Source organism: Salmo salar, chromosome ssa02, assembly GCF_905237065.1.
Source record: "Salmo salar chromosome ssa02, Ssal_v3.1, whole genome shotgun sequence".
Lineage (NCBI taxonomy): Eukaryota > Metazoa > Chordata > Actinopteri > Salmoniformes > Salmonidae > Salmo > Salmo salar.
This window is the reverse complement of record NC_059443.1, coordinates 50,567,149-50,593,470: the sequence shown is the minus strand read 5'-3', so window position 1 is coordinate 50,593,470 and position 26,322 is coordinate 50,567,149. Positions and strand designations below refer to the sequence as shown.

At 41.8% G+C, this 26,322-nt stretch overlaps 1 protein-coding gene across 2 annotated transcripts in view; it reads left to right on the top strand.

Annotated features, from left to right (window-relative positions):
• The window catches only part of LOC106585252 (kinesin light chain 1), a 37,241-nt gene that overhangs the window by 5,088 nt on the left and 5,831 nt on the right, over nucleotides 1–26,322 (top strand). The window contains exons 2-14 of one of the 2 annotated variants that reach the window (XM_014171264.2): nucleotides 6,259–6,533; nucleotides 7,598–7,828; nucleotides 9,156–9,234; nucleotides 9,587–9,815; nucleotides 10,051–10,138; nucleotides 10,699–10,800; nucleotides 14,774–14,947; nucleotides 15,528–15,627; nucleotides 17,772–17,821; nucleotides 18,410–18,465; nucleotides 18,579–18,687; nucleotides 19,028–19,144; nucleotides 25,276–25,400. In XM_014171264.2, the coding sequence (XP_014026739.1) occupies nucleotides 6,285–6,533; nucleotides 7,598–7,828; nucleotides 9,156–9,234; nucleotides 9,587–9,815; nucleotides 10,051–10,138; nucleotides 10,699–10,800; nucleotides 14,774–14,947; nucleotides 15,528–15,627; nucleotides 17,772–17,821; nucleotides 18,410–18,465; nucleotides 18,579–18,687; nucleotides 19,028–19,144; nucleotides 25,276–25,400 (1,709 nt within the window). In that variant the 5' untranslated portion in view covers nucleotides 6,259–6,284. Of the gene's footprint in view, nucleotides 1–6,258; nucleotides 6,534–7,597; nucleotides 7,829–9,155; nucleotides 9,235–9,586; nucleotides 9,816–10,050; nucleotides 10,139–10,698; nucleotides 10,801–14,773; nucleotides 14,948–15,527; nucleotides 15,628–17,771; nucleotides 17,822–18,409; nucleotides 18,466–18,578; nucleotides 18,688–19,027; nucleotides 19,145–21,466; nucleotides 24,349–25,275; nucleotides 25,401–26,322 lie in introns of those variants that run through there. The other variant, XM_014171274.2, reaches the window with a different exon arrangement.

The window sequence follows — 26,322 nt, the reverse complement described above, 5'->3', positions numbered from 1 at the left end:
TGAACGCAAAATGGCACAATTTCACCTGGATTTCTTTTAGCTAAATATGCAGGTTTAAAAATATATACTTCTTTGTATTGATTTTAAGAAAGGCATTGATGTTTATGATTAGATACAGTCGTGCAACAATTGTGCTTTTTTCGCAAATGCGCTTTTGTTAAATCATCCCCCGTTTGGCGAAGTCGGCTGTCTTTGTTAGGAAGAAATAGTCTTCACAGTTCGCAACGAGCCAGGCGGCCCAAACTACTGCATATACCCTGACTCTGTTTGCAAGAGAAGTGACACATTTTCCCTAGTTAAAAGAAATTCATGTTAGCAGGCAATATTAACAAAATATGCAGGTTTAAAAATATATACTTGTGTATTGATTTTAAGAAAGGCATTGATGATCATGGTTAGAGCAACGTGTACCTAAGCGATTATATGCAACTCAGGACAGGCTAGATAAACTAGTAATATCATCAACCATGTGTAGTTAACTAGTGATTATGATTGATTGATTGTTTTTATAAGATAAGTTGCTAGCTAGCATTAAACTTATCTTGGCTTCTTACTGCATTCGCGTAACAGGCAGGTCCTCATGGAGTGCAATGTAAAGCAGGTGGTTAGAGCGTTAACCGTAAGGTTGCAAGATTTAATCCCCAAGCTGACAAGGTAAAAATCTGTCGTTCTGCCACTGAACAAGGCAGTTAACCCACCGTTCCTAGGCCGTCATTGAAAATAAGAATGTTCTTAACTGACTTGCCTAGTTAAATAAAGGTAAAAAAAAAAAAATCGGCGTCCAAAGATACTGATTTCCGATTGTTATGAAAAATTGAAATCGGCCCTAATTAATCGGCCATTCCGATTAATCGGTCAACCTCTAGCTAGCTAGCTTGTTAATTGTACTGAGAGAGAAAGGTGTGTGGCAAATTTCAAGCTTTGTTTTCATAAAACGCATCCTATTAATGCCACTATCTGATTACTGCTCTCAAACCAGACAGGTTGGGATTTCTACTGATATTCTAGTAATGGAGACGAGTAACAAGAAGACACAGCCAAGAGACTGAAGAGAGCCAATTATCTCAGATCTCTACTTGTGCTAGTTATTCGCTCCTTCTGCCTCGCTCTGGCGGGTAGGTGCGTTGGGCCAGCAAATGAAAGGTTGCTGGATCGAATCCCCAAGCTGACAAGGTAAAAAGCTGTCGTTCTGCCCCAGAGCAAGGCCCACTGTTCCCCGAGTGCTGATTATTTTTTAAGGCAGCCCCCCGCACCTCTAATTCAGAGGGGTTGGGTTAAATGCAGAAGACATTTCAGTTGACTAGGTACATCTGACTAGGTAGGTATCCCTCTTTCCCTTTCCTTCTGCCTCACTGTGAAAGAGGCAGCGTGGCATTTGAACCAGCATCAATGATTCATTGCTTTGACTCACCATTGTCAGACTGGTTGGAAAATGTCAGCTTGAAGAGCCATTATATCAGATCAGCTACTTTTATAAACCGGCTTTTAAAAACATCTTTAGCCTTGGTGCTTCACATTGAGGAGACGAAGGGGAGAGGGTGGTTAGCGACTTGGCAGTGCTTTTCATTCAATCTCCGTAACATTTGTTTTGTGCTGGAAAACACCGGAAGTACATTGTTTTTGACTTACTGGGTTTGATAGGATTGGTGCTTAGATGGAGAACTAACTTTAAATATGTGTGTGTAAATTGGACTTGTGTTGATTTCAAAAAGAGTTCTGAGAAATTTGAAGTTATATGCGTTGATCTGAAGTCCATGCATGTGTCTGTTATAGTCTAAAGGCCTTCAATGTATCTAAGCAAGAAGAGTTCTGTGAGCATCAATGCATTATTTAAATGTTATATTGTGTACAAATAGGCCTACCTATGTTCACATGTAGTAAATCTGGCACAGTTGGGCGGAAACGTTATGGGAAAGTGTAGTCTTACGAATGAACACAGGAAGAACCCCTGAGAGGAACCAGACACGAAATGCTGAGCCTATGAAATCTAGTCCAGAGCAAGACTTAATGGCATGCATGTGTGACCTAGGCCTGTAAGCATGTGGTAATTTTAGCGAACACCACTGTTAGGTAGCTTATGTTATAGAATGTGCTCTTTGCACAGTCTTACATATCCTGATCCTTGCAGTCAACTTGTGAGAGGCTATGTTATTGATTGTTGCATGAGTTAATGGATAGATTAGAAGGCTGCAGATGCATTTGTTCAAGACTCATGTAAGGCTGTCAATCTTAGTTACTTTCTGTAAAATGTCTACTTGCAAATGTCAATACTGTACATCGTTAGTAGAAGAAGTGAAGAGCACAAAGTCAGGTTCTTCAAAAGATGGTTGCTTAGCTGATCCACCATCAGTATAAACAGCATCTTCCGGTTTCGCTATACTCATGTTTATGGAAGATCAAAATGTAAACAATAGGTTACAACAATATTTCACCACTTTGCAAAGAAGGCTTTTGTGATATTATGATAAGATGAGTGTATACCAAGCTATTTTGAAGTTGTATTCTTTTTTTTATTAACATCCCCAGTAGGTTTCCAGCTGTCCCTACATCTCATCTCCCCAACCAAAGCCACCTGTGCCTCCTTCCCACGTGTCCCTAAATCAGAAACATCAGTCTGCAATCCCTCCTATCCACTAGTAACCGGCAGAGACCAGAGGCAGGAGAAGATAAAGCACTCCCATAGCCATCAACACCTAAAATATAGCTCACCATTGGGCCCTGTATTTCCATCTGGACGTGATGGGATTGGAGAGGAATGGCTTTATGCTACCAAAGAGACAGGGTGGCATGAGACAGGGTGTGGAGATGGAGGCAGCGTCTGCATTACCCACATTGTTCTCAGGAAATGTTTGTCGCTCGTGGTGGTCTATTATGCAGATGAAGCGAGAAGGAGGGCAATTTTATATTTCAGCTTCCTTCTCCTTTAAATGGTAGTGTGCCCTGCCCGTCGTCATATTTGCTAGAAGCTGGGATTGGGGTTAATACCATGTCAATTCAGGAACTTAATTCAAATTCATTAATTGTAAACTCCACAGTAAAGAATTATGAGCAATTGTTAATTCATCTGTTGAATTTCAATTAATTTTCCTAAATTGACTGAAAGGGAATACAATGCAGGCTAGTACAACCCTGGCTAGTGTTTTCTGTTGAGGGAACCCAATATCCCTTATTCATGTGAGCCAACATCATGATGATTTTTCTGCTTTGTGCCTTTTTGTGCTTCTTCTGAGTGTGCTCCTTGGGACGTTGTGTAAATAATTAAGAGCGCTCATTTCAAGCTTCCTTTTTTGCCCACAGCTAACTAACATACTGTGATGAGTAATTTTTTTCTAATTATTAATTTACTAGCCTACATCTTAACCAACTGTAGCTTAACCTGTTAGGGACAGACTTTCCGCTAGCGGAACGCCTCACCAATATCCAATGGTATAGAGTGGCGCGAATTACAAATACCTCAAATGCCAAAACTTCAATTTCTCAAACATATGACTATTTTACACCATTTTAAAGACGAGACTCTCCTTTATCTAACCACATTGTCCGATTTCAAAAAGGCTTTACAACGAAAGCAAAACATTAGATTATGTCAGGAGAGTACCCTCCCAAAAATAATCACACAGCCATTTTCAAAGCAAGCATATATGTCACAAAAACCAAAACCACAGCTAAATGCAGCACTAACCTTTGATGATCTTCATCAGATGACACTCCTAGGACATTATGTTATACAATACATGCATGTTTTGTTCAATCAAGTTCATATTTATATCAAAAAACAGCTTTTTACATTAGCATGTGATCTTCAGAACTAGCATACTAGCAAACTTCCGGTGAATTTACTAAATTACTCATGATTAATGTTCACAAAATACATAATTATTTTAAGAATTATAGATACAGAACTCCTTTATGCAATCGCGGTGTCAGATTTTAAAATAGCTTTTCGGTGAAAGCACATTTTGCAATATTCTGAGTAGATATCACGGCTAGCTAATTTGACACCCACCAAGTTTGGCCAAACTCAGATTTACTATAAGAAAAATTGGATTACCTTTGCTGTTCTTTGTCAGAATGCACTCCCAGGACTTCTACTTCAACAACAAATGTTGTTTTGGTTCGAAATAATCCATAGTTAAAGTCACTATCCGAAGGGTGACGCGCCGGTGCATTTCGTGACAAAAAAATTCAAAATATTCCATTACCGTACTTCGAAGCATGTCAAACGCTGTTTAAAATATTTTTTTATGCTATTTTTCTCGGAAAATAAAAATAATATTCCAAGCGGGCGACGTTGTGTTCATTCAAACACTGAAAGAAAAAAATGGAGTCGTCTCGTGCACGCGCGCCTCAGTGTCATTGTTCTCAGAAGGACCACTCACAAAAACCCCTGCTGTTTTTCGCCCAGAGACTGGAGAGCTCTCTTTCCACTTTCTGGCGCCTTCCTAGATCCAATGGAAGCCTTAGAAAATGTCACGTTACAGCAGAGATGCTGTATTTTTGATAGAGATGCCCTAGAAGGAGAACAAATTGTCAGACAGGGCACTTCCTGTATAGAATCTTCTCAGGTTTTGGCCTGCCATATGAGTTCTGTTATACTCGCAGACACCATTCAAACAGTTTTAGAAACTTTAGTGTTTTCTATCCAAATCTACTAATTATATGCATATTCTAGTTTCTGGGCAGGAGTAGTAACCAGATTAAATCGGGTAAGTTTTTTTATCCGGCCGTGAAAATACTGCCCCCTATTCCAAACAGGTTAACAGTACTTGTCCCTGTGAAGACGATCACTGCTGTATGCTAGGCTCACATGTGTGGCATTATTGCTGTACTATACTACTTCGCTTTACCATGAAAGTAAATCTATAGTGTTTTTGATACCAGATCACATTACTTTTTGAACATATGGACTAACTGAGTTATGGTTTTGAAAAAATTGTCAAAGAATCATGTATTTTTCTTGGAACATGGCGTCCTCCAAAGGGAATCTCCCCCCCCCACCCGGGCAATAACGCTGTTGACTGTGCCTCAAGGTTAATCTGACTTGAAATTCCCTACAGATGTCCTTTGAGAAGTCTAATTGTGGCTTCGTAGCCGCTTTCATGAAATATGCTCCTGTAAAAGCGCCATTACTGTTTGAAATTAGACCTCTGTAATCCTTCATGCCTAGAATCAACATTGGTGACTGCCTATGTGCTACCATTTGCACTAGTTGTTTACCCTGTGTTCAGTGTAGTCTACAGCACATCTAGAGTCTAGATATCCTTTTAGTTTGTTTCCAGATTACATTTAGCCGAATCCCATAAAAGCAATTCTGTATTCTTCTGAATCTATAGGTTTTGGCTGTATAGTCAACCTATTTTTAGGAGGCTTGCTGAAAAGAATGGATTGGGGCTCGATGCTATGTGTGTTTTCAATATGAAAGGAATGTCATACAAGCTAGTAGCGTACTGTACTACTCTTGTCAAGCTGCGTGTGTGTGCACACTTGCGTTCGCAAAGCGTGCATCCAGGGGAAGCGATACGTAGGCACAGTTGCAGGACTAGTTCTCATTTTATGATTGGCTCTTGGTGCTCTATTTCTGTCAGTCTGTTTCCATGGCTCTAAACAGACCTTTTTAATGGGATATTTAAATGCCAAAATCACAGAGTTAGAGATTATCTGCCTGTTTTGGAATAGGAATACCAATACGAGTGACTAGAGCGGAATTATTCCACAATGGAAATGCACATTAAGTTGGCTACAACAGTTTACTCATATTTATCTACAAGCGCTTTGGTGATGAACTCAGGGCTAAATACTCAGGGATTAGCCTAATTTTCTGCTGCTATGCCCACGCCAAGCATAATCATGTGACTGTCTTGTGAAGGCAGAGGGAGCCAAGTGTTTTATTCCTCTGACTTTGTCGATTTGCAGGGAGTGTAGAGAGTGTGGGCTAGATTGGACTCCTACCCTGTCATTTTTTTATCCCAAGGCTTCCATTTTCTCGTACATCTATCCAGTTTAATTAAAAACATGTAGCATGGATTGTAAACAGAGCAACCTCAATGAAGGTTTGCTGGAGCAGTGCTTTTTTTTCTGCTGATAATGACAGTGGAAGTCTCAATGTTGGAATCTCGTGAATAGAAGTCTGCTATTGTTTTGTTCTGATGGGTCCAAAGAAAATACCCGAAAGTGAGGTCATTGCATTAAAAGGAACCACTGCCCCAAGAGTGACCTAACCTCCACCTTCTTTTTCTTCCACTTCTCTCCCTCCACCAGCCTCTAAGTCCTAGGTCCACCAGGCAATGTCAACAATGGTGTACCCCAGGGAGGACCGTCTGGAGAAGCTGTCCCAGGAGGAGATCATCTCCAGCACCAAGCTGGTGATCCAGGGCCTAGAGGCGCTGAAGAGCGAGCACAACTCAATCTTGCACAGCCTGCTGGAGACCATCCGCTGCCTGAAGAAGGACGAGGAGGCCAACCTGGTGCACGAGAAGTCCAGCCTGCTGCGCAAGTCAGTGGAGATGATCGAGCTGGGGCTGGGCGAGGCGCAGGTAAGGGTAAGGGTTGACGGTCCCTGGGTGATATGGAGAGAGTAAGCCATACGGGAGAGACTTGGGGTGGTTATAGCACTGTTAATCAATCCGTTCTTGGGGTGGATCCCCATGAGTTGTCTTAGGTCTCTTTATGTAGTGTTGTGGTGTCTCTTGTCGTGATGTGTGTTTTGTCCTATATTATTATTTAAAAAATGTGTAATCCCAGCCCCTGTCCCCGCGGGAAGCCTTTTGCTTTTTGGTAGGCCATCATTGTAAATAAGAACTTGTTCTTATCTGACTTGCCTAGTTAAATAAAGTAAACATTAACTGGAATTAATGTTGCATGCGTCAGTTTCATGTTTTGAAGTTGACTAGTCTTTCTCTGGCTTATGTAGCCTGCCTGTCTCTGGCCACAGGAATCCACAGCTGCCACAAATGGTTACCTTTATCAATCAATCGTATTTCAATAAATCAAATGTATTTATAAAGATGTCACAAAGTGCTTATACAGAAACCCAGCCAAACACCCCAAAGAACAAGCAATGCAGATGTAGAAGTACGGTGGCTAGAAAAACTCCCTCGAAAGCCAGGAACCTAAGAAGAAACCTAGAGGAACTAGGCTCTGAGGGGTGGCCAGTCCTCTTCTGGCTGTGCCGGGTGGCGATAGTACATGGCCATTAAGGCCAGATCGTTCTTCAAGATGTTGAAATGTTCATAGATGACCAGCAGGGTCAAATAATAATCAGTGGTTGTAGAGGGGAAACAGGTCAGCACCTCAGGAGTAATGTTAGTTGGCTTTTCATAGCCAAGCATTCCGAGGTTGAGAGGGCAGGTTCGGTAGAGTGGGAGAGAGCAAAAGAGAGATCTGGGACAAGGTAGTACAACTTGTGAACAGATCAGGGTTCCATTGCCGCAGGCAGAACAGTAGAAACTGGAGCAGCAGCACGACCAGGTGGACTGGGGACAGGTACAGCCAGGAGTTGTCGGGCCAGGTAGTCCTGAAGCATGGTACTAGGGCTGAATCGCATACAATGATGCATAATTAATTGATCCCTCTGCATGTATGCCCCTTTCTCTGTCAGGTGATGATGGCCCTGTCTGCCCATCTGAACGCTGTGGAGTCGGAGAAGCAGAAGCTGCGTGCCCAGGTACGTCGGCTGTGCCAAGAGAACCAGTGGCTGCGGGACGAGCTGGCGGGCACCCAGCAAAAGCTGCAGAAGAGTGAGCAGAGTGTGGCCCAGCTGGAGGAGGAGAAGAAGCACCTGGAGTTCATGAACCAGCTCAAGAAGTATGACGAGGATGTGTCCCCTACTGTGAGTTGTTATGCACTCACACACCCATACTTAAATGCACAACACAATTGCTTACACACAAGCACAAACGCACTGCTCGCGAATCAGTTCATGAAGTATGATGATAACATTTCCTTCTCTGAGGTAATATATACACACACTCCTTGATCATAAACAATTGAACCAGCTCGAGAGCTGTAATCATCATGCAAGTAATCAGGCATTGCATAAGCCTCAGCTGATGAAGTCGCTTCTGGCGGGTTGCAACTGTGACCTATCGATAATACTTGACCTCTTTTCTCCTGCCTATAGTCTACATTCTCTATTCTCAACCAGGATTTTGATCTCTCCATTAACGTGCAAGATCATTTTTAGAGCGGATTGATGGCTAGGGAATTCTCCCTACAAGATTAAATGAAAGCTGAGAGCACGTCTTTTGTAAAGCCTAGCAGCCTATTAGTTAACGCCTGGGCCATTCCAGTCCTCGAAGGCCTGATTTGTGTCACGTTCTAGCACACACACCTGATTTTAAACTAATTTCATTTTTAACTGAAGATCATGATTAGTTGATTATTGGAGTCTGGTGTGTTAGCTGGGGCCAAACTGTGACACCAATCAGGCCCCCGAGGACTGGAGTTGCCCAGGCCTGACTGACAAGCTCCATATTCTGTCATAAAATAGCCGTTTCACTCCTCTTGTAATCTAATTTATTCTTCCCTCTGAGCAATGCAGGCTGCCAAGGTGAATGAATTGGTCTCATTTACTTAAATTTTTATTTTCCCTAGGCAGGTCAGTTAAGAACAAATTCAAATTTACAATGACGCACCAACCATTATGAACTGATTAAAGTTTATGGTGGGCAGAAGTCCTCTATCCTTTGGCTGCTGGTAAGGCAATTAATTTAGTCATTAACATTTATACATTTTGACGAGAGCTCGTTAATATGTACCAGATGTAGTCCACTGGAATTTAGAACCGTTCAAATGTCAGCTGTTGAATATTTATAATTCTAGTACATGTTTGAGAATGCAAGGACAAGGGGTATGAATGTGAAAGATGGGGTGAGGTATTTCTAGTTCAGCCTGAAGGGAACCGTGATGAGGTACATGAGTCTCATTGAGCACCCTGCGGCATGGATTTTCATATGCAATGTCAAACATTGACTCTAAATCCCAGATGGCCACAAGAAGTTTCCATCGAATTGAAAGGCACAATGTAACTTCAATTTCTATTCAAAAGTGCTCCCCCAGCTGTTTAAAACTGTGGGGTGGGTCTTGGCAAATGTCACTGAGTATAGAATTAGAATTCCACTCCTTAAACCAATCAGTGACAAATTGTTTTTTTCCAGGAGGAGAAAGATGGAGAGCCTCCTAAAGATACACTGGACGACCTTTTCCCCAATGATGAGGAGGAAAACAGTCAAGGAAGTAAGCGGTCTGTCTACCTACAACCATATCCTGCGTCGGATTAGTATAGATTATTTATTTTAGTTGAATGTTAATTGCTTTGGTGTATAACGTCAAACAACAACCTGTTGCGTCATATTAAATTTATTTAAGGTCCCATATTTGAACTTGAGTTGCTCTAATATTGAGCTGAGCACCCTCATCTGATAATTTTATCAGCATAGAACTGGCATTTTACTGATCTTCAAATGTTTATGTATTCTATGGATTGTATACAAAATATATAATATTGATTTAGAAATTCTATGAATGTAAAATTCTGCAGCAATTGCCCAAAACTTCTACTTGTGAACAAACTGCATCTCTCCTTCAGTGCCGCACCAGCATAACAGTGCAGCGGTGGCCGCAGCCCAGCAGGGTGGCTATGAGATCCCGGCCCGCCTGAGGACCCTACACAACCTGGTGATCCAGTACGCCTCCCAGGGCCGCTACGAGGTGGCCGTGCCCCTCTGCAAACAGGCCCTGGAGGACCTGGAGAAGACATCCGGACACGACCACCCTGACGTGGCCACCATGCTCAACATCCTGGCCCTGGTCTACAGGTGTGTGTGCGTTTTGGGTTGGTCTTTGTGTTGTAGCCACCATATTAACACGGCTCCAGCAGGAAAAAGGTTATCACACTTATGTGCTGCAATCCTTTATCATTCTACTGTAACACCTATATAACCACACTTTTTCACCACCAATACCACTTATCTACACACTGCTTCTCCCTTCTGTACCGAGTTTATTCAGGGTCTTTTCTTTAGACCTGTTATGTATTTTTCTTTTTGTCAGGGACCAGAACAAATACAAGGAGGCGGCTCACCTGCTCAATGATGCACTGTCTATCCGGGAGAAAACCCTTGGGAAAGACCACCCTGCGGTGAGTTAGTCTACCAACTGGAGCAATCTTTATTTCTCTCACTAGACAAAAGGGACTTTTCTGGTGTTTTTTTAATTTTTTATAATGGGTTTCGTAAGGACATGGGTTGGAGAAGGTCAGGTTGAAACTGCCGTCAGCGGCTCCAAGGGCTGGCTAATCCTAAAGCATGTTGGCCAATAATACATTACAGGAATGTACTATTTAGCACGTTCCTAATGGCAAATCTGGTTGTGTCAGCACTTGGGCAGGCATCTAGGCAGAGAGAAGTTAGTTAATATCCATTCGTAAGCATACACATGACAAGCTCCTTGATAGTACATGAGCATAATAGGAATGTAAATGCTCCCAAAGTTGAAATGTTGGTTATCACAAATTGTATAACTATTGTCAATTTATATTAATGTCAATATATAGTAGAGGTTTACAAGACGACACATTTGTAGTTGTACTTTTGGGAGCATTTAAACAGTACAGGCTCCCTTGTTTGACTCACCGCATTGCAGGCACAGAGCAGCTACATAACATGATGAAAGCTGCTCACTAATCCTTCTGTTTCTCAGGTGGCTGCGACACTGAACAATCTGGCAGTGCTGTATGGAAAGAGGGGGAAGTACAAGGAAGCTGAGCCCCTTTGCAAGAGGGCTCTGGAGATCAGAGAGAAGGTAGGTCTAGTGCAGAACATATCCAGTGCAGACATACTTGGTACAATGATACAATGTCAGGTAATTTGTACTGTGCTACGTTCAATTAGCAATATTACTAATTAATATACTCAACAATTGTAAATGTCGCAATCTAGAATTGAAAAGTAACTTTACATAGGTGGTGCTTATAACTGAAGTTCATCACCAGCTCATTGTGATTTTTAACATGGCGAGACTTTGAGGTCATATTACATGACAATAAATTATTTTTATAGCTTTGATGGCGGAGGTTTGTAAAAAATAAAATATTATGCCGTCACTCTGTCCCATAATAGTTCTAATGGTTTCATGGCAGCCATAAAATATTAATGTTGTGTGTGTATATATACAGTACCTGTCAAAAGTTCGGACACCTACACATTAAAGGATTTTTTTATTTTTTACTATTTTCTACATTGTAGAATAGTGAAGACATCAAAACTATGAAATAACACACAGAATCATGTAATAACCAAAAAAGCGTTAAACAAATCAAAATATATTTTAGATTGTTCAAAGTAGCCACCCTTTGCCTTGATGACAGCTTTGCACACTCTTGGCATTCTCTCAACCAGCTTCATGAGGTTGTCACATGGAATGCATTTAAATTAACAGGTGTACCTTCTTAAAAGTTAATTTGTGGAATTTCTTTCCTTAATGCGTTTGAGCCAATCAGTTGTGTTGTGACAAGGTAGGGGTGGTATACAGAAAATAGCCCTATTTAATAAAAGACCAAGTCCATATTATGGCAAGAACAGCTCAAATAAGCAAAGAGAAACGACAGTCCATTACTTTAATACATGAAGGTCAGTCAATCTGGAACATTTCAAGAAATACTGTTTTCTGTCAGGATCTCAGCGATCACTGTCTTGTTTAATGCATCCGTTATGGGTCCGCGGTCAAACGACCACCCCTCATCACTGTCAAACGCTCCCTAAAACACTTCTGTGAGCAGGCCTTTCTAATCGACCTGGCCCGGGTATCCTGGAAGGATATTGACCTCATCCCATCAGTAGAGGATGCCTGGTTGTTCTTTAAAAGTGCCTTCCTCACCATCTTAAATAAGCATGGCCCTTTCAAAAAGATGTAGAACTAAGAACAGATATAGCCCTTGGTTCACTCCAGACCTGACTGCCCTCAACCAGCACAAAAACATCCTGTGGTGTACTGCACTAGCATCAAATAGTCCCTGCGATATGCAACTTTTCAGGGAAGTCAGGAACCAATACACAGTCAGTTAGGGAAGCAAAGGCTAGCTTTTTCAAACAGAAATTTGCATCCTGTAGCTCTAACTCCAAAAAGTTTTGGGACATTGTAAAGTCCATGGAGAATAAGAGCACCTCTTCGCAGCTGCCCACTGCGCTGAGGCTAGGAAACACTGTCACCACCGATAAATCCACGATAATCGAGAATTTCAGTAAGCATTTCTCTACGGCTGGCCATGCTTTCCTCCTGGCTACACCAACCCTGGCTAACAGCTCCGCACCCCCCGCAACTACTTGCCCAAGCCTCCCCAGCTTCTCCGTCACCCAAATCCAGATAGCAGATGCCCTGAACGAGCTGCAAAACCTGGACCCGTACAAATCAGCTGGGCTAGACAATCTGGACCCTCTCTTTCTAAAATTATCCGCTGCCATTGTTGCAACCCCTATTACTTGTCTGTTCAACCTCTTTCGTATCGTCCGAGATTCCTGAAGATTGGGATGCTGCCGCGGTCATCCCTCTCTTCAAAGGGGGTGACACTCTAGACCCAAACTGTTACAGACCTATAGCCATCCTGCCCTGCCTTTCTAAAGTCTTTGAAAGCCAAGTTAACAGATCACTGACCATTTTGAATCCCACCGTACCTTCTCCGCTGTGCAATCCGGTTTCCGAGCTGGTCACGGGTGCTATTCAGCCACGCTCAAGGTATTAAACGATATCCTAACCGCCATCGATAAAAGTCAGTACTGTGCAGCTGTCTTCATCGACCTGGCCAAGGCTTGATCCACCTCTATGCAGACGGCACCATTCTGTATACATCTGTCCCTTCTTTGGACACTGTGTTAACAAACCTCCAAACAAGCTTCAATGCCATACAACACTCCTTCTGTGGCCTCCAGCTGCTCTTAAATGCTAGTAAAACTAAATGCATGCTCTTCAACCGATCGCTGCCCACACCCGCCCGCCCAGCTAGCATCACTACTCTGGATGGTTCTGACTTATGTGGAATATGTGGACGACTACAAATACCTAGGTGTCTGGCTAACTCTCCTTCCAGACTCACATTAAGCATCTCCAATCCAAAGTTAAATCTAGAATTGGCTTCCTATTTCGCAACAAAGCCTTCTTCACTCACTCTGCCAAACACCCTCGTAAAACTGACTACCAATCCTCGACTTTAGCGATGTCATTTACAAAATAGCCTCCAACGCTCTACTCAGATTGCATCCAGTTTGCTATCACAGTGCCATCCGTTTTGTCACCAAAGTCCCATATACCACCCACCAATGCGACCTGTATGCTCTCGTCGGCTGGCCCTCGCTACATACTCGTCGCCAGACCCACTGGCTCCAGGTTCTCTAAGTCTTTGCTAGGTAAAGCTCCGCCTTATCTCAGCTCACTGGTTACCTTAGCAACACCCACCCGTAGCACGCGCTCCAGCAGGTATATCTCACTGGTCATCCCCAAAGCCAACACCTCTTTGACCGCCTTCCAGTTCTCTGCTGCCAATGACTGGAGCGAATTGCAAAAATTGCTGAAGTTGGAGACTTCTATTTCCCTCACTAACTTTAAGCATCAGCTATCTGAGCAGCTTACTGATCGCTGCAACTGTACACAGCCCATCTGTAAATAGCCCATCCAACTACCTACCTCATCCCATATTGTTTTTTTTGTTTTGTTTTGCACACCAGTATTTCTTCTTGCACATCTATCACTCGTGTTAATTTGCTAAATTGTAATTACTTCGCTACTATGGCCTATTTATTGCCTTACCTCCTTACTCCATTTGCACACACTGTATATAGATTTTTATTTTGTGTTATTGACTCTACTTTTGTTTATCCCACGTGTAACTCTGTTGTTTTTTTGTCACACTGCTTTGCTTTATCTTGGCCAGGTCGTAGTTGTAAATGAGAACTTGTTCTCAAATGGCCTACCTGGTTAAATAAAGGTGAAAAATATATATATATTTTTTTTAAACAGTTGATGTTGAGATGTGTCTGTTATTTGAAGTCTGTGAAGCATTAATTTGGGCTGCAATCTTAGGTACAATTAAGTAATGTACTTATCCTCTGCAGCAGAGGTAACTCTGGGTCTTTCTTTCCTAATGGCAGTCCTCATGCGAGGCAGCTTCATCATAGCGCTTGGTTTTTGCGACTGCGCTTGAAGAAACTTTCAAGATCTTGACGTTGCGCATTGACATACCTACATGTCTTAAAGTAATGATGGACTGTTGTTTCTCTTTGCTTATTTGAGCTGTTCTTGCCATAATATGGACTTAGGGCTATCTTCTGTGTACCACCCCTACCTTGTCACAACACAACTGATTGGCTCAAAAGCATTAAGAAGGAAAGAAATTCCACAAATTAACTTTTAAGAAGGCACACCTGTTAATTGACTACCTCATGAAGCTGGTTGAGAGAATGCCAAGAGTGTGCAAAGCTGTCATCAAGGCAAAGGGTGGCTACTTTGAACAATCTAAAATATATTTTGATTTAACACTTTGGGTTATTACGTGATTCCATATGTTATTTCATAGTTTTGATGTCTTCACTATTATTCTGCAATGTAGAAAATAGTAAAAACAAAGAAACCCTGGAATGAGTAGGTGTCCACTTTTGACTGAGACTTTATACAGTACATCTTAAAAAATGAGTTAAGTTGCCATCTTTAGAAGTGTTCCAATGATTATTTGGCTGCACCTCAACTCGTGTTGGTTGATGCTTCTGTCCTCTCGCCTCCCATATAGGTGCTGGGCAAGGACCATCCTGATGTGGCCAAGCAGCTGAACAACCTGGCCCTGCTGTGCCAGAATCAGGGCAAGTACGAGGAGGTGGAGTATTACTACTGCCGTGCCCTGGAGATCTACGAGTGCAGGCTGGGCACTGACGACCCCAACGTGGCCAAGACCAAGAACAACCTGGTGAGGGGGCTGCCTGGCTTGACTGCCGTTCGTGACTACTCCTGCTCGTGGGTGAACAACTCTGTGTCTGCTGGTTTCCTCTTTCATCTGACACTAATTGCACAGAAGTGCCGACACCTGGTTCCCCAGATCTAAATCAGACGGCGGTTTCAAATTAAGAACAAAAACCTGCAGACACTAAGGCCCTACGACACAGGTGTCAAACTCATTCCAATGTCTGGGGGATTTCGCTCCTCCCTTGCACTTAATTGATTAACTAACTCCCCACACCTACTTGTCTAGGGCTTAATAAAAATGTTTTAGAAAGACACTAGGGCTTCCGTGGCATGAGTTTGACAACCCTATCCTATGAGAACCAAAGTTGCTCATCCTTGCCGTAGCTCTTTGATCCTCTTATGTTTTTATTTATATTGGTGGTAGACTAAACAAGATGGTGCAGGGAACGAACTTAGTTTCCTTTTAAATCTCATTAACTGTGCTGGTTGTTGCTTTGTGTAGATAGAACCTGGTTCAGTGATTTGCTTTGTGCATACTTGTAGTTCAAAGGTGAAATGTCTGAACCTTTTCTCTCGTCCCCCAGGCTTCGTGTTACTTGAAGCAGGGGAAGTACAAGGAGGCGGAAATCCTTTACAAAGAGATTCTCACCCAAGCTCACGAGAAGGAATTTGGATCCGTGGATGGTGAGCAAACTAGTCCAAAACTCGAAAGGGCCACAACAGTCACTTTGCCTCCTTATTTGCAAACCTTTTTTTCAAACTGTTCTTCATCTACTCAAAGATACAGTACGTTCTAGTGTTTCTTTCACATGAATTCAAAGTCCTACGTTTCTAGAATGAACAATAGAGCACTGGACTGTACTGACCACAGACAGACATGCAGTAAGTCTGTGGTTCTGACATTGTAGAACACCGTTATTTCAGACACAGCATTTTGTACTGGCAAACTAGCTAACTGATTTGTCACATTTTGCCATCAATTGTTAGGATGGGTCATGATGCCCAGTTAATGATAACATAGTTGACAAGTCGACTTGAAGTGTAAGGGTTCATTCCTAATGAGAACATAGTCAACATTTGACTTGAAGTGTAGGGTTCAACCACTTACAGAATAGTGCAGGCTAGAGCGTCTGCTAAATGACGTAAATGTAAAATGTAGAGCAGTCTGCAGAATAAATACTTCAAAATCATTTTTTGCTTTCTAGATCATAAAGAAAGCAACTGGTTACTAGGAGTATAGAGTGTATGAAAGGATTGTTTTGTCGATTATTTTTTTTTAATATATATTTTTAGATGGAAAGATTTAGAATTTTTTTAAGGGCTATCTGGCTAACAGATTCTGTTTTGTTAAATTCCCCCGTTGAAAGAAGTATTTTGATACCAAGAAGAAAATACAAAAATGGACGACTTCCCATATTGAATGTATTGGGAACTTGAACATTTTTCCTGTTTTCTAGCATTTGTTAGCTGTTTCTGATGCGCAATGAATGATCGTTTTCATTTGAGGTGTTATGGATGATCAAAGTGCCATAAAAGGTTTTCTTGAACTTTCACTCTAAATGCCATGTCACATTGTAGGATAATCATGTGCATATGATACACAACAATGAAGGTGAGTGGAACATTGATGGGGTTTTCCCAGAATGAAATATGCACATTTCTGACACAAGAACAAAATCCAACTTGGTTTAAATAGGTGGTGCTTATTATATTGCCCACCATTTAATTATTTATTACCAATTGCGAAATAAAGAATGTGAACAAACATATTTAAGTCTCGGTTTTTGTGTTTAGACTTTGTTCGTTTTGTTGCTTGTTTTTGTCTTGTGTAAAATTCCATACATTGTTATATATTTTTATAATAGTGACACATTTTATGTTTCATTGTATTTTTGGGTTCTTCTGTCATGGCATCTTACTTCACCAACTTTCTTTGGAAATCCCTTCTTGAAGTAGTCTTGACACAATGCCTTCGTAACACTACATCACATACATAACCACTACACATACTACAGCCAACCTTTTCTTATAACTACTAGCATAATACTTATGGTGTCGCTGTAAAGAAAACAAAGTTGGTTATTATACACTATCAAACACATTTTTTTGATAAGCATGATGGCTTCATTATTATTGTTATTCAGGCTTAACATGCCAAGATATTTCAAGTAAGCTACCACATCCTTTTAATTTGTCATGTATTTTTCTTTACTGTACTTCTGTCTTTCAGTCACATGTTATGTTGAGTTTGTATTGAATGTTTTTGACATTGACAATATTCTTTAGATTTTATTTTGAATGATTTATTATATTTTTTGATGTAATTAAATATGCTTCATTTATTTTTTTTATCCATAATTAAATGCTTTCATCAAAGTTCTCTCAAGATTTAACATGTGAAATGATGGGTTGACCTTTATTTTCACATTTCCTTTTCCATATTCTCAATAAATTTGAGGCAAAATTGTGACCTTGTCTCTCTCTTGAGTTTCTTACTATGCCAATATAATGCACGGTTAATTAACAAATGGGTCTCAATTGATTATGTGAGGGGGTGGGGGTGAATTTGAGAGATTATCAGAACTCTGGTCTCGGGTTGAAACAGCGTTTTAAACGATCTCAAACCATTACTGAGATTGAGAGGTTGCAATAGGATCTTGTCTCACGAAAGAAAGGAACCACGTTTAACTAATGTTGCCTTCATGTCAGCAAGGTGCTGGTGTCTACATCTGTATCCTGCCGTTTTGTTAAAATGCCAGTCTGTTACTTGTTGAGGATGTTTTTGCCAGCATACAGCACACCTTTCTCTTTCTCCTCTGTCTCTGCAGCTGAGAACAAGCCCATCTGGATGCATGCCGAGGAGCGGGAGGAGTGCAAGGTGAGTATGTGAAGTGTGTGTGTGTGTGTGTGAGAGAGCACAGGCATGTGGCAGGCGTGCCCATTTTTATAAGGAGTGTCTATTTTGTTTACTTGTCAATACTGTCTGGTCCCGTGTTCCTCCGTTGGTAGAGCATGGCGCTTGAAACACCAGGGTTGTGGGTTTGATTCCCATGGGGGACTAGTAAGAAAACAACATAGAAATGTATGCGCTCACTGTTGTAAGTTGCTTTGGATAAGAGTGTCTGCTAAATGTCACAAATGAGGGGGAAAAATGCTTATTTTGTGTAGACTCAGCGATATGACATACATCGAGGCAGCAATGTCCTGCTAACTGAAATCAGCAGCAACCAAAAGCTCTTACCAAACATGCCTCAAGGGAAGGTGCACGTTGCTAACAGTCAGTAGTGGTGGTCCGGACAGATTTAAATTCTGTTTTCTCTAAGTAGGATGTTGCCCCGCTGTGTTTGATGTCAAATATCTGAGTCAATCGGAAGGGACTTTTTGGAGAATGTGAGGGGTTTCCCTTTTTGTGACATGTATTTTTGTGCTCCTCTTTCCCCCTCCTTCTCTATCCTTGTATCACCAGAGCAAAGACGGCTATGGAGATTATGGCGGCTGGTATAAAAATTGCAAGGTGAACAGGTAAGAAGTCCACTTAAAGACTTGTTAGAACTACCGACGCAAAGGAATGGTACTGATTAGCATTTCTAGTCACTGCAGTGATTTTTGAAGTGACCTTGGTGTGTGTCCATCAGCCCCACTGTCAACACCACCCTGCGTAATCTGGGAGCTCTGTACCGCCGGCAAGGCAAGATGGAGGCCGCTGAGACTCTGGAGGAGTGTGCCTTGAGGTCCCGAAAACAGGTCAGCTTCTCTCTCACACACACCTAATCCCTCACATTTATAAACACACACACGTTCGAGTTTAAATCCAAACTTGTGTATATTCAGTTATGGAAATGCTTGAACTGAAGGTAGACATCCACAGAGACTTTAAGATCTATTGTTGCATATTTGTTGTTAGTGTTTCACATCTGTATATTGGACTATTTTGCTTGATTGTGTGTTTGTGACTGCATGGTTTACTGATATTTTTTTTAATTATTTTTTAACAATCAGTTGCACCAATTACTTTCAGTAATAATGTTAGAACAAAAGGTGAAATGATATTGCAATATTGAACGGATTTGTGTGTTTTGTTCAGGGTGTGGTGGAGCTGCAGAGAGACGGAGACAGGAGGAGGAGCAGGGAGAGTCTGAGCAGCGTAAAATATGAGAGCGCCTCCGAAGCGGGGGAGGACGGCAGCGTGGACTGGAACGGGGTGAGTGCACTGCACAGACACGCACACCTAAGACTTAGATTTATTTATTTATTATTATTTAGGAAGGCATAGAGTGCAAATGTAGTGTAAAATATACACTATATATATACAAAAGTATGTGTACACCCCTTCAAATTATTGGATTCTGCTATTTCAGCTTTACCCATTGCTGACAAGTGTTTAAAATCAGACATGCAATCTCCATAGAAAACATTGGCAGTAAATGGCCTCACTGAAGAGCTCTGACTTTCAACGTGGCACCGTCATAGGATGCCACCTTTCCAACAAGTCACTTAATCAAATTTCTGCCCGGCAAGAGCGGCCCCGCTTAACTGGAAGTGCTGTTATTGTGAAGTGAAAACATCCAGGAGCAGCAACAGCTCAGCGGCGAAGTGGTAAGCAACACAAGCTCACGGAACGGGACCGCTGAAGTGCGTAACAAATCGTCTGTCCTTGGTTACATCACTCACTAACGAGTTCCAAACTGCCTCTGGAAACAACGTCAGTACAGAACTGTTGCACTATGCCAAGCGTCGGCTGGAGTGGTGTAAAGGTCGCCACCATTGGACTCTCCAGCAGTGGAAACGTGTTCTCTGGAGTCATAAATCACACTTCACCATCTGGCAGTCTGACGGATTAACCTTGGTTTGGCGGATGCTAGGAGAAATCTGCCTGCCCCAATGCATAGAGCCAACTGTAAAGTTTGGAGGAGAAATAATGGTCTGAGGCAGTTTTTCATGGTTTGGGCTAAGCCCCTTAGTTCCAGTGAAGGGAAATCTTAACGCTACAGAATACAATGACATTTTAGACAGTTCTGTGCTTCCAACTTTGTGGCAACAGTTTGGGGAAGGCCCTTTCCTGTTTCAGCATGACAATGCCCCCGTGCACAAAGTGAAGTCCATACAGAAATGGTTTGTTGAGATCGGCGTGGAAGAACTTGACTGGCCTGCACAGAGCCCTGATCTCAATCCCATCAAACACCTTCGGGATTAATTGGAACGCTGACTGCGGGCCTAATCACCCAACATTAATGCCCAACCTCACTAATGCTCTTGTGGCTGAATAGAGGCAAGTCCCTGCAGCAATGTTCCAACATCTAGTGGAGGCTGTTATAGCAGCAAAGGGGGGACCAACTCAATATTAGTGCCCATGATTTTGGAATGAGATGCTCGACAAGCAGGTGTCTACATACTTTTGCTCATGTAGTGTATTTCTAACATAGATTTGGTTCTTTGCCAGCAACTTGTCAATCCAGAAGACATATTATTAATAACTTAATATCCTCTAATCACGTCTTTATATATTATACTTGGTTTAATGTATACATGAGACTGACCAGGTGAAAGCTATAATCCCTTATTGATGTGACTTGTTAAATCCACTTCAATCAGTGTAGATGAAGGGGAGGTGACAGGTTGATGGATTTTTAAACCTTGAGACAATTGAGACATGGATTGTGTCATTGAGGGTGAAAGGGCAAGACAAAAAATGTAAGTGCCTTTGAACGGGGTATGGTAGTAGGTGCCAGGCGCATTGGTTTGCGTCAAACCCAGCAGCGTTGCAGTTCTTTTCACTTTCAACAGTTTCCCGTGTGTATCAAGAATGGTCCACCACCCAAAGGACATCCAGCCAACTTGACAAGCTTGTGGGAAGCATTAGTCAACATGGGCCATCACCCCTGCGGAACGCTTTTGACACCTTGTAGAGTCCATGCCTAGACGAATTGAGGCTGTTCAATATTAGGAAGGTGTTCCTAATGTTTGGTATACTCAGTGTATAATGGTTTCTAACCAGTTTTAAAGCAGATTCTCCACAGCCCTGGTCCCTACCGTAGATGGCTAGGAGCACACTGCATTGCAGGGTGAGCAGGGCTGCTAAGGTGCCCCTAGAGTCTCACTGCGGTTCACACTGATGTCATTAGCTGACTGCGTTCAGTGCAGCGTAGCGAATACTACAAAAGCTTTGTCTTCTCTAAACCTTTTCAAATGTGATAGAATTGTCAGACAGTGTAGGGCCACAAATGATTGTCTTCTACATTTAATTCTTTATGACAAATGCAAATGTGCAGTCATTTGATACAGATTTATTAATATTGGTCATAAAATGTTCTAAGCTTTGATCTTTTAATCTTGCTATATTCCTCTCTTGAAGGGTTATTTAACCTTGTGTTTTTCTACCTGTGTTTTTGTCTTATCTTTCTCTTTTTTGCTGTATCTGTCTCTTTCTCCCCATTCTGGTTCTCTCTCTCTCTCCTCAATTTCTCTTGTCTGTCTCTTTCGCTCTCCACTTTTCTTGTTCTCTTCTCTTTCTGTCCTCCATTAGGCCTAAATCAGCAGGATGACCTTCCTCCGCCTCACTCTCCTCAACCAATCAAGCCAATCGAATGAAAATGGATGTCTCTTGTCATTTCCTCTGTGTGAAGCCTCTTCTAATCTTTCATGGAGGACTCCTCCTTCATCCCCACTCCAAATTCTGGCCCAAAACTGATTATCCCTTTTACCTCCCCATCTTTCGCTTCCCATCCTTTCGGTCTCTCTCACTCCCACGCATGTTTTCTATCTTCTTGCATTTTCCACACTCTGCCCCTCTTCTCCTGGTCTCTTTGCCCTCTTCCTCTTGCGTTTTTCTTTATCCCTCTCTCTAAGCCATCTTGCTCTCTCGTTCATGCCCACTCATTTCTCTCATGCTGCATCACATCTTTTAGCTTTTCTCTTGCTCTATCCCTGTCTCTCCCTTCCTCTTGCTCTATCCCTGTCTCTCCCTTCCTCTTGCTCTATCCCTGTCTCTCCCTTTCTCTTGCTCTATCCCTGTCTCTCCCTTTCTCTTGCTCTATCCCTGTCTCTCCCTTTCTCTTGCTCTATCCCTGTCTTTCTCTTGCTCTATCCCTGTCTTTCTCTTGCTCTATCCCTGTCTTTCTCTTGCTCTATCCCTGTCTCTCCCTGTCTCTCTCTTGCTCTATCCCTGTCTCTCCCTGTCTCTCTCTTGCTCTATCCCTGTCTCTCTCTTGCTGTGTCATCACTTGTATAGTATGTATGATATTCTAACAAATAAGAGATGGTGGACAGTGGCACCAGAGGCCAATTGAACACTGGAAACTATCAAAGCTTTGGTTGTTTGATTTTTCTCGTTTCTGTTCTTCTTGTATGCAAATATGATTGCTTTTCAATTGATCTTCAAATTTTCTCCAAGCACAGTTATAACGGCATCAACTATTAGTCCACTACCAAATGAGACCAGTCAGAATTTATATCTCATTTTGTTATCTCTCTAACATTATTGTCCACTGAAGAGCAACCAGCTAGAGTAGTGCTTTTTATTTCGCTACAGCCAGCTTTTTGTCCTGATATTTGACCAGGATTGATCTACCTTGGTGCCTTTTTACGTTCACTCATTTTGTTAACTTGCAACTTGTTTTAAGTGTGACCGTGACCCTTGTAAAATATTTATGCATACTATTATGTTATATGGGAGCAAATGTAAGACAATTTAAAAAAAAATTGTGGCGCTATTATGATTCCAAGTCACGTCGCCACTTAAAAGCACCTTTTGAGTTTACACATCGATTACTTGTTTTATTGAGATTAGTGTATCTGTCTCCTGTTTTGTTTTTATTTTGTTTACTTTTAAGTATTTTCTTATATAGCATAGTGTTTATCATAATGCTTATTTATCTTTGCATTGACCCTCTAAGCAATTGCTGATTATTATTATATAGCCCTAAGTTTAGGAATGGTGTTGTCAGTGCCTGACTATGGTATTGACGTTTTAAAGCGGAACAGCTTGCTAACTGTAGAATCAGTGTCTTTGAATGGAATGGCATTGTGCAAATTGCTTTCTCCAAAGCCATAGCTTGGGAAAAAATGTTTTCTCTAATTATGCGCCAAGCTAGAGAATCTTGTTTCATATTTTCAAGTAGCCATTGAAAAGGGACACAAACACCAGAGACACAGAAACACACAAATTAATGTACATTGCCGCACAAGGATGTTGTATTTGATTTTGTAAGCTTCTGAGTGGAATTTCGTGAGGTCACTTATTTGGTTTTAACTTAATGGTCCTCTTGTTCCTCGCACAGCTCTCACTCTTGTTATCGTCTCATCTTAAAAGCCTACTTTACCCTGCTATGACGTAAGGCACTCATAACAGCTTATGTTACTTTATAACACCTATGAACAGCCATGGCCCACATGAAACGACTAAGGTTAGCTATCTTGTCAGCCAACAACCTAGTTACCTTGAACACAGTGACATGTGACCTAGCTGGCTGCTCATAAGCTATATGTTATAAATTGACATCAGATCTTTATAAATGCTTCTGATGACAACATTGCTATGCTTATAGCAGCTTAAAGATCGGCTTTAGATTGGGGGTTTAAGTTAGGTGTGATTGTTGTGAGGCGTCGTTGAACAGTTATGTTACCTGAATGTAAAGATTTTTCAAACAGCGCTGTAGCTTGAAATGTACTCACTGATATCCACTAATTAACTGTCCCAGTTTTTTTTGTTGATATTTCCCATGTTTCAGTCACTTTAGTTTAGAATGAGGGAAACTCTTTATATTATGTATTTTAGGCTGAATAAGTGTAGTACTAGTAACTAACCTAGCTAGCCAGTCGTTTCAGCGTTAGCCAACACCACAAAATTGAAGTTGCCTGTATGCCATGTAGTTACTCTATAAGCACTTTAACTATTTATATAATAACTATCACAATCAGTGCCGGTATATACTAGTACATAGTTTACAGATAATGTTGTTTTTAAGTGCATGTGCTAAACCTAAACAGATGCGGTACTATGAGACACTTACTTCAATTAATTCATGTGTAGTTAAAGGTAATTACACTTAGTACCATATGAAAATGCAATTCCATGTAACTGTGGCATTTTGGTATCTCGGTGTAAAGAGAAGGCTCCAATGTTGCTAACCGATTTAAAAAAAATAATAATAATAATAATCGGTGATATTGGAGCTAGCCAATTCTGAAACACACTGGCTGTCCGGCTGGTAGGCCTATGTAGTGGAGCGATTTAGCTATGTCACACTTTATTTCATTGGTCTGTCTGTAGAACGTTGTGCTCTCCATTACTAATACTCCTGTCATGGTATTGTGTAGGCCTACGTATACCTTCCCTTTGTTGCATTGTGATGAATGTGTCTCTTAACCTTGTTTGACATTGACTGAAAATAAAGACTTTCATTTTGGGCTTTTCTTTGGCTGGATGCTTGTGTAAACCAACCTGAGGGGGAACCGCACATCCAATAGGCGCTCTCCCACTCACTCTCTTTATCTCCCCCCTCTGGAGTCCATTGACCTAGTTTCACAACCCGGAAGCTCTGGCGCATGAAAGCTTCACTGCCGTACTAAAGTGTAGTACACAGCAATAGGCTGCAGATTTAATCCAATTACATTTCACCCCCTTCTACCTGAAGTGTGCACTTGTACATTCTCCCTCGAAGTGTGCACTTAGTGTCTAAGTCCCTAAGGACTGAAGGTTTGCTTCAGTTGTGGTAGGGCATCAAAGACTAGTTTCTCAAAGCAAAGAGCATTTCTACAGCTTCATCCTATTCATACATATTTGTTTGAAATGTATTATCTTCGACACACTAAATTCCTCTCCTGCCCCCTACTGGAGAAGTACTGATTTTGAAATAATGCCCTTGACTATGCCTTAGCGAGGGCAGGGTTAGGTTCGGTAGCTTCTCGTCTGCCGCCTTCATTTGTACTGGTCTGAAAAATACTGAACAGTATAAAACCATAGGGTGGATACAAGTTTGTGGACATGATTTTAGTCTTTCAGTACTAACCCTAACCCATCATAGCAGATTGAGGAAAGGAGACAAGGTGAGTATGAGTAAGCCACTTTACTAGATTGTTGATACAACCCTGGAGAGCCCTTATTTCTGCAGGCTTTTGTTCTAGGTCAGCACAAAAAACACTAATTGGGTATTGTAAAGGAAGCTTCAGGATGGCAGCCGAGATTTATTGCTGATGCTTTTTGGACACAATTTGTCAAAGCAATCTGGTATGTTTGGGCTGGAGTGGAAAATAATGTGCACACCCCCTGGGGTCTATCAGGAATGGATTGGGACACTGAGTTTACAGGACTGTCTGACCCTGGTGTTGTTTCAGGATGGCAGTGGGGCCCTGAGGAGAGCAGGATCGATGGGGAAGCTCCGGGACGTCATACGGCGAAGCAGCGAGATGCTGGTGAAGAAACTACAGGGGAACGGTCCCCCCGACCCACGCAACCTCCAGTAAGAGAGACAAACATGCGCAAACACACAGTGCTTATTGAGTCCTCACACCCCATGCACAGTTATAACATTTTGCTGCCTTAAAGGTACCATATGTAATACTACTTCATTCAAATGACTCTAAATGCCCATAATAAAGTGGCAAGGATCAGAGAATAAAATGCTTTGAAGATTACATGATAACTTCAGACCCCTGTGTTGCGCCTCTGGCAGCTGCTAGTATAACAGTGGTCGAGTACGATTTGGCTGTAAAATTTGGCCTCTGTGCTCTCACATGAGAGGCCACTTGCCTTTCGAAGGACCCAAGACCCATCTGACAATAGCAGTGCTTGGAGTTTGCAAAACAGCATTGGCACTTGGATTGAAACCGGTGCTATGGTCAGATGACATGAAATAGAGCTCTTTGGCCACACACACCAATGGTGAGTTTGGCATCGAAAAACGGATGGTGTGTCCACAACAAACACTGACACTACACATACAAGTATATCTGACCAAATTATGAAAGACAAGCATTGTAATTTTGCATTCTGTAAAGTGAGTGTGGAAGAGGTGAGAGAATTATTGGTGTCTAACAACAATGAAAAGCCACGGAGGTCTGACAACTTGGATGGAAAATTACTGAGGATAATAGTGGATGATATTGCCACTCCTGTTTGCCATATTTTCAATTTAAGCCGACTAGAATGTGTGTGTGCTCCCAGGCTTGGAGGGAAGCAAAGGTCATTGCGCTACCCAAGAATAGTAAAGCCCCCCTTTACTGGCTGAAATAGATGACCAATCAGCCTGTTACCAACCCTTAGTAAACTTTTAGATTTTTTTGTTGACCAGATACAATGCTATTTTACAGTAATCAAATTGACTACAAACTTTCAGCATGCATATAGGGAAGAACAGTCAACAAGCACAGCACTTAAACGAC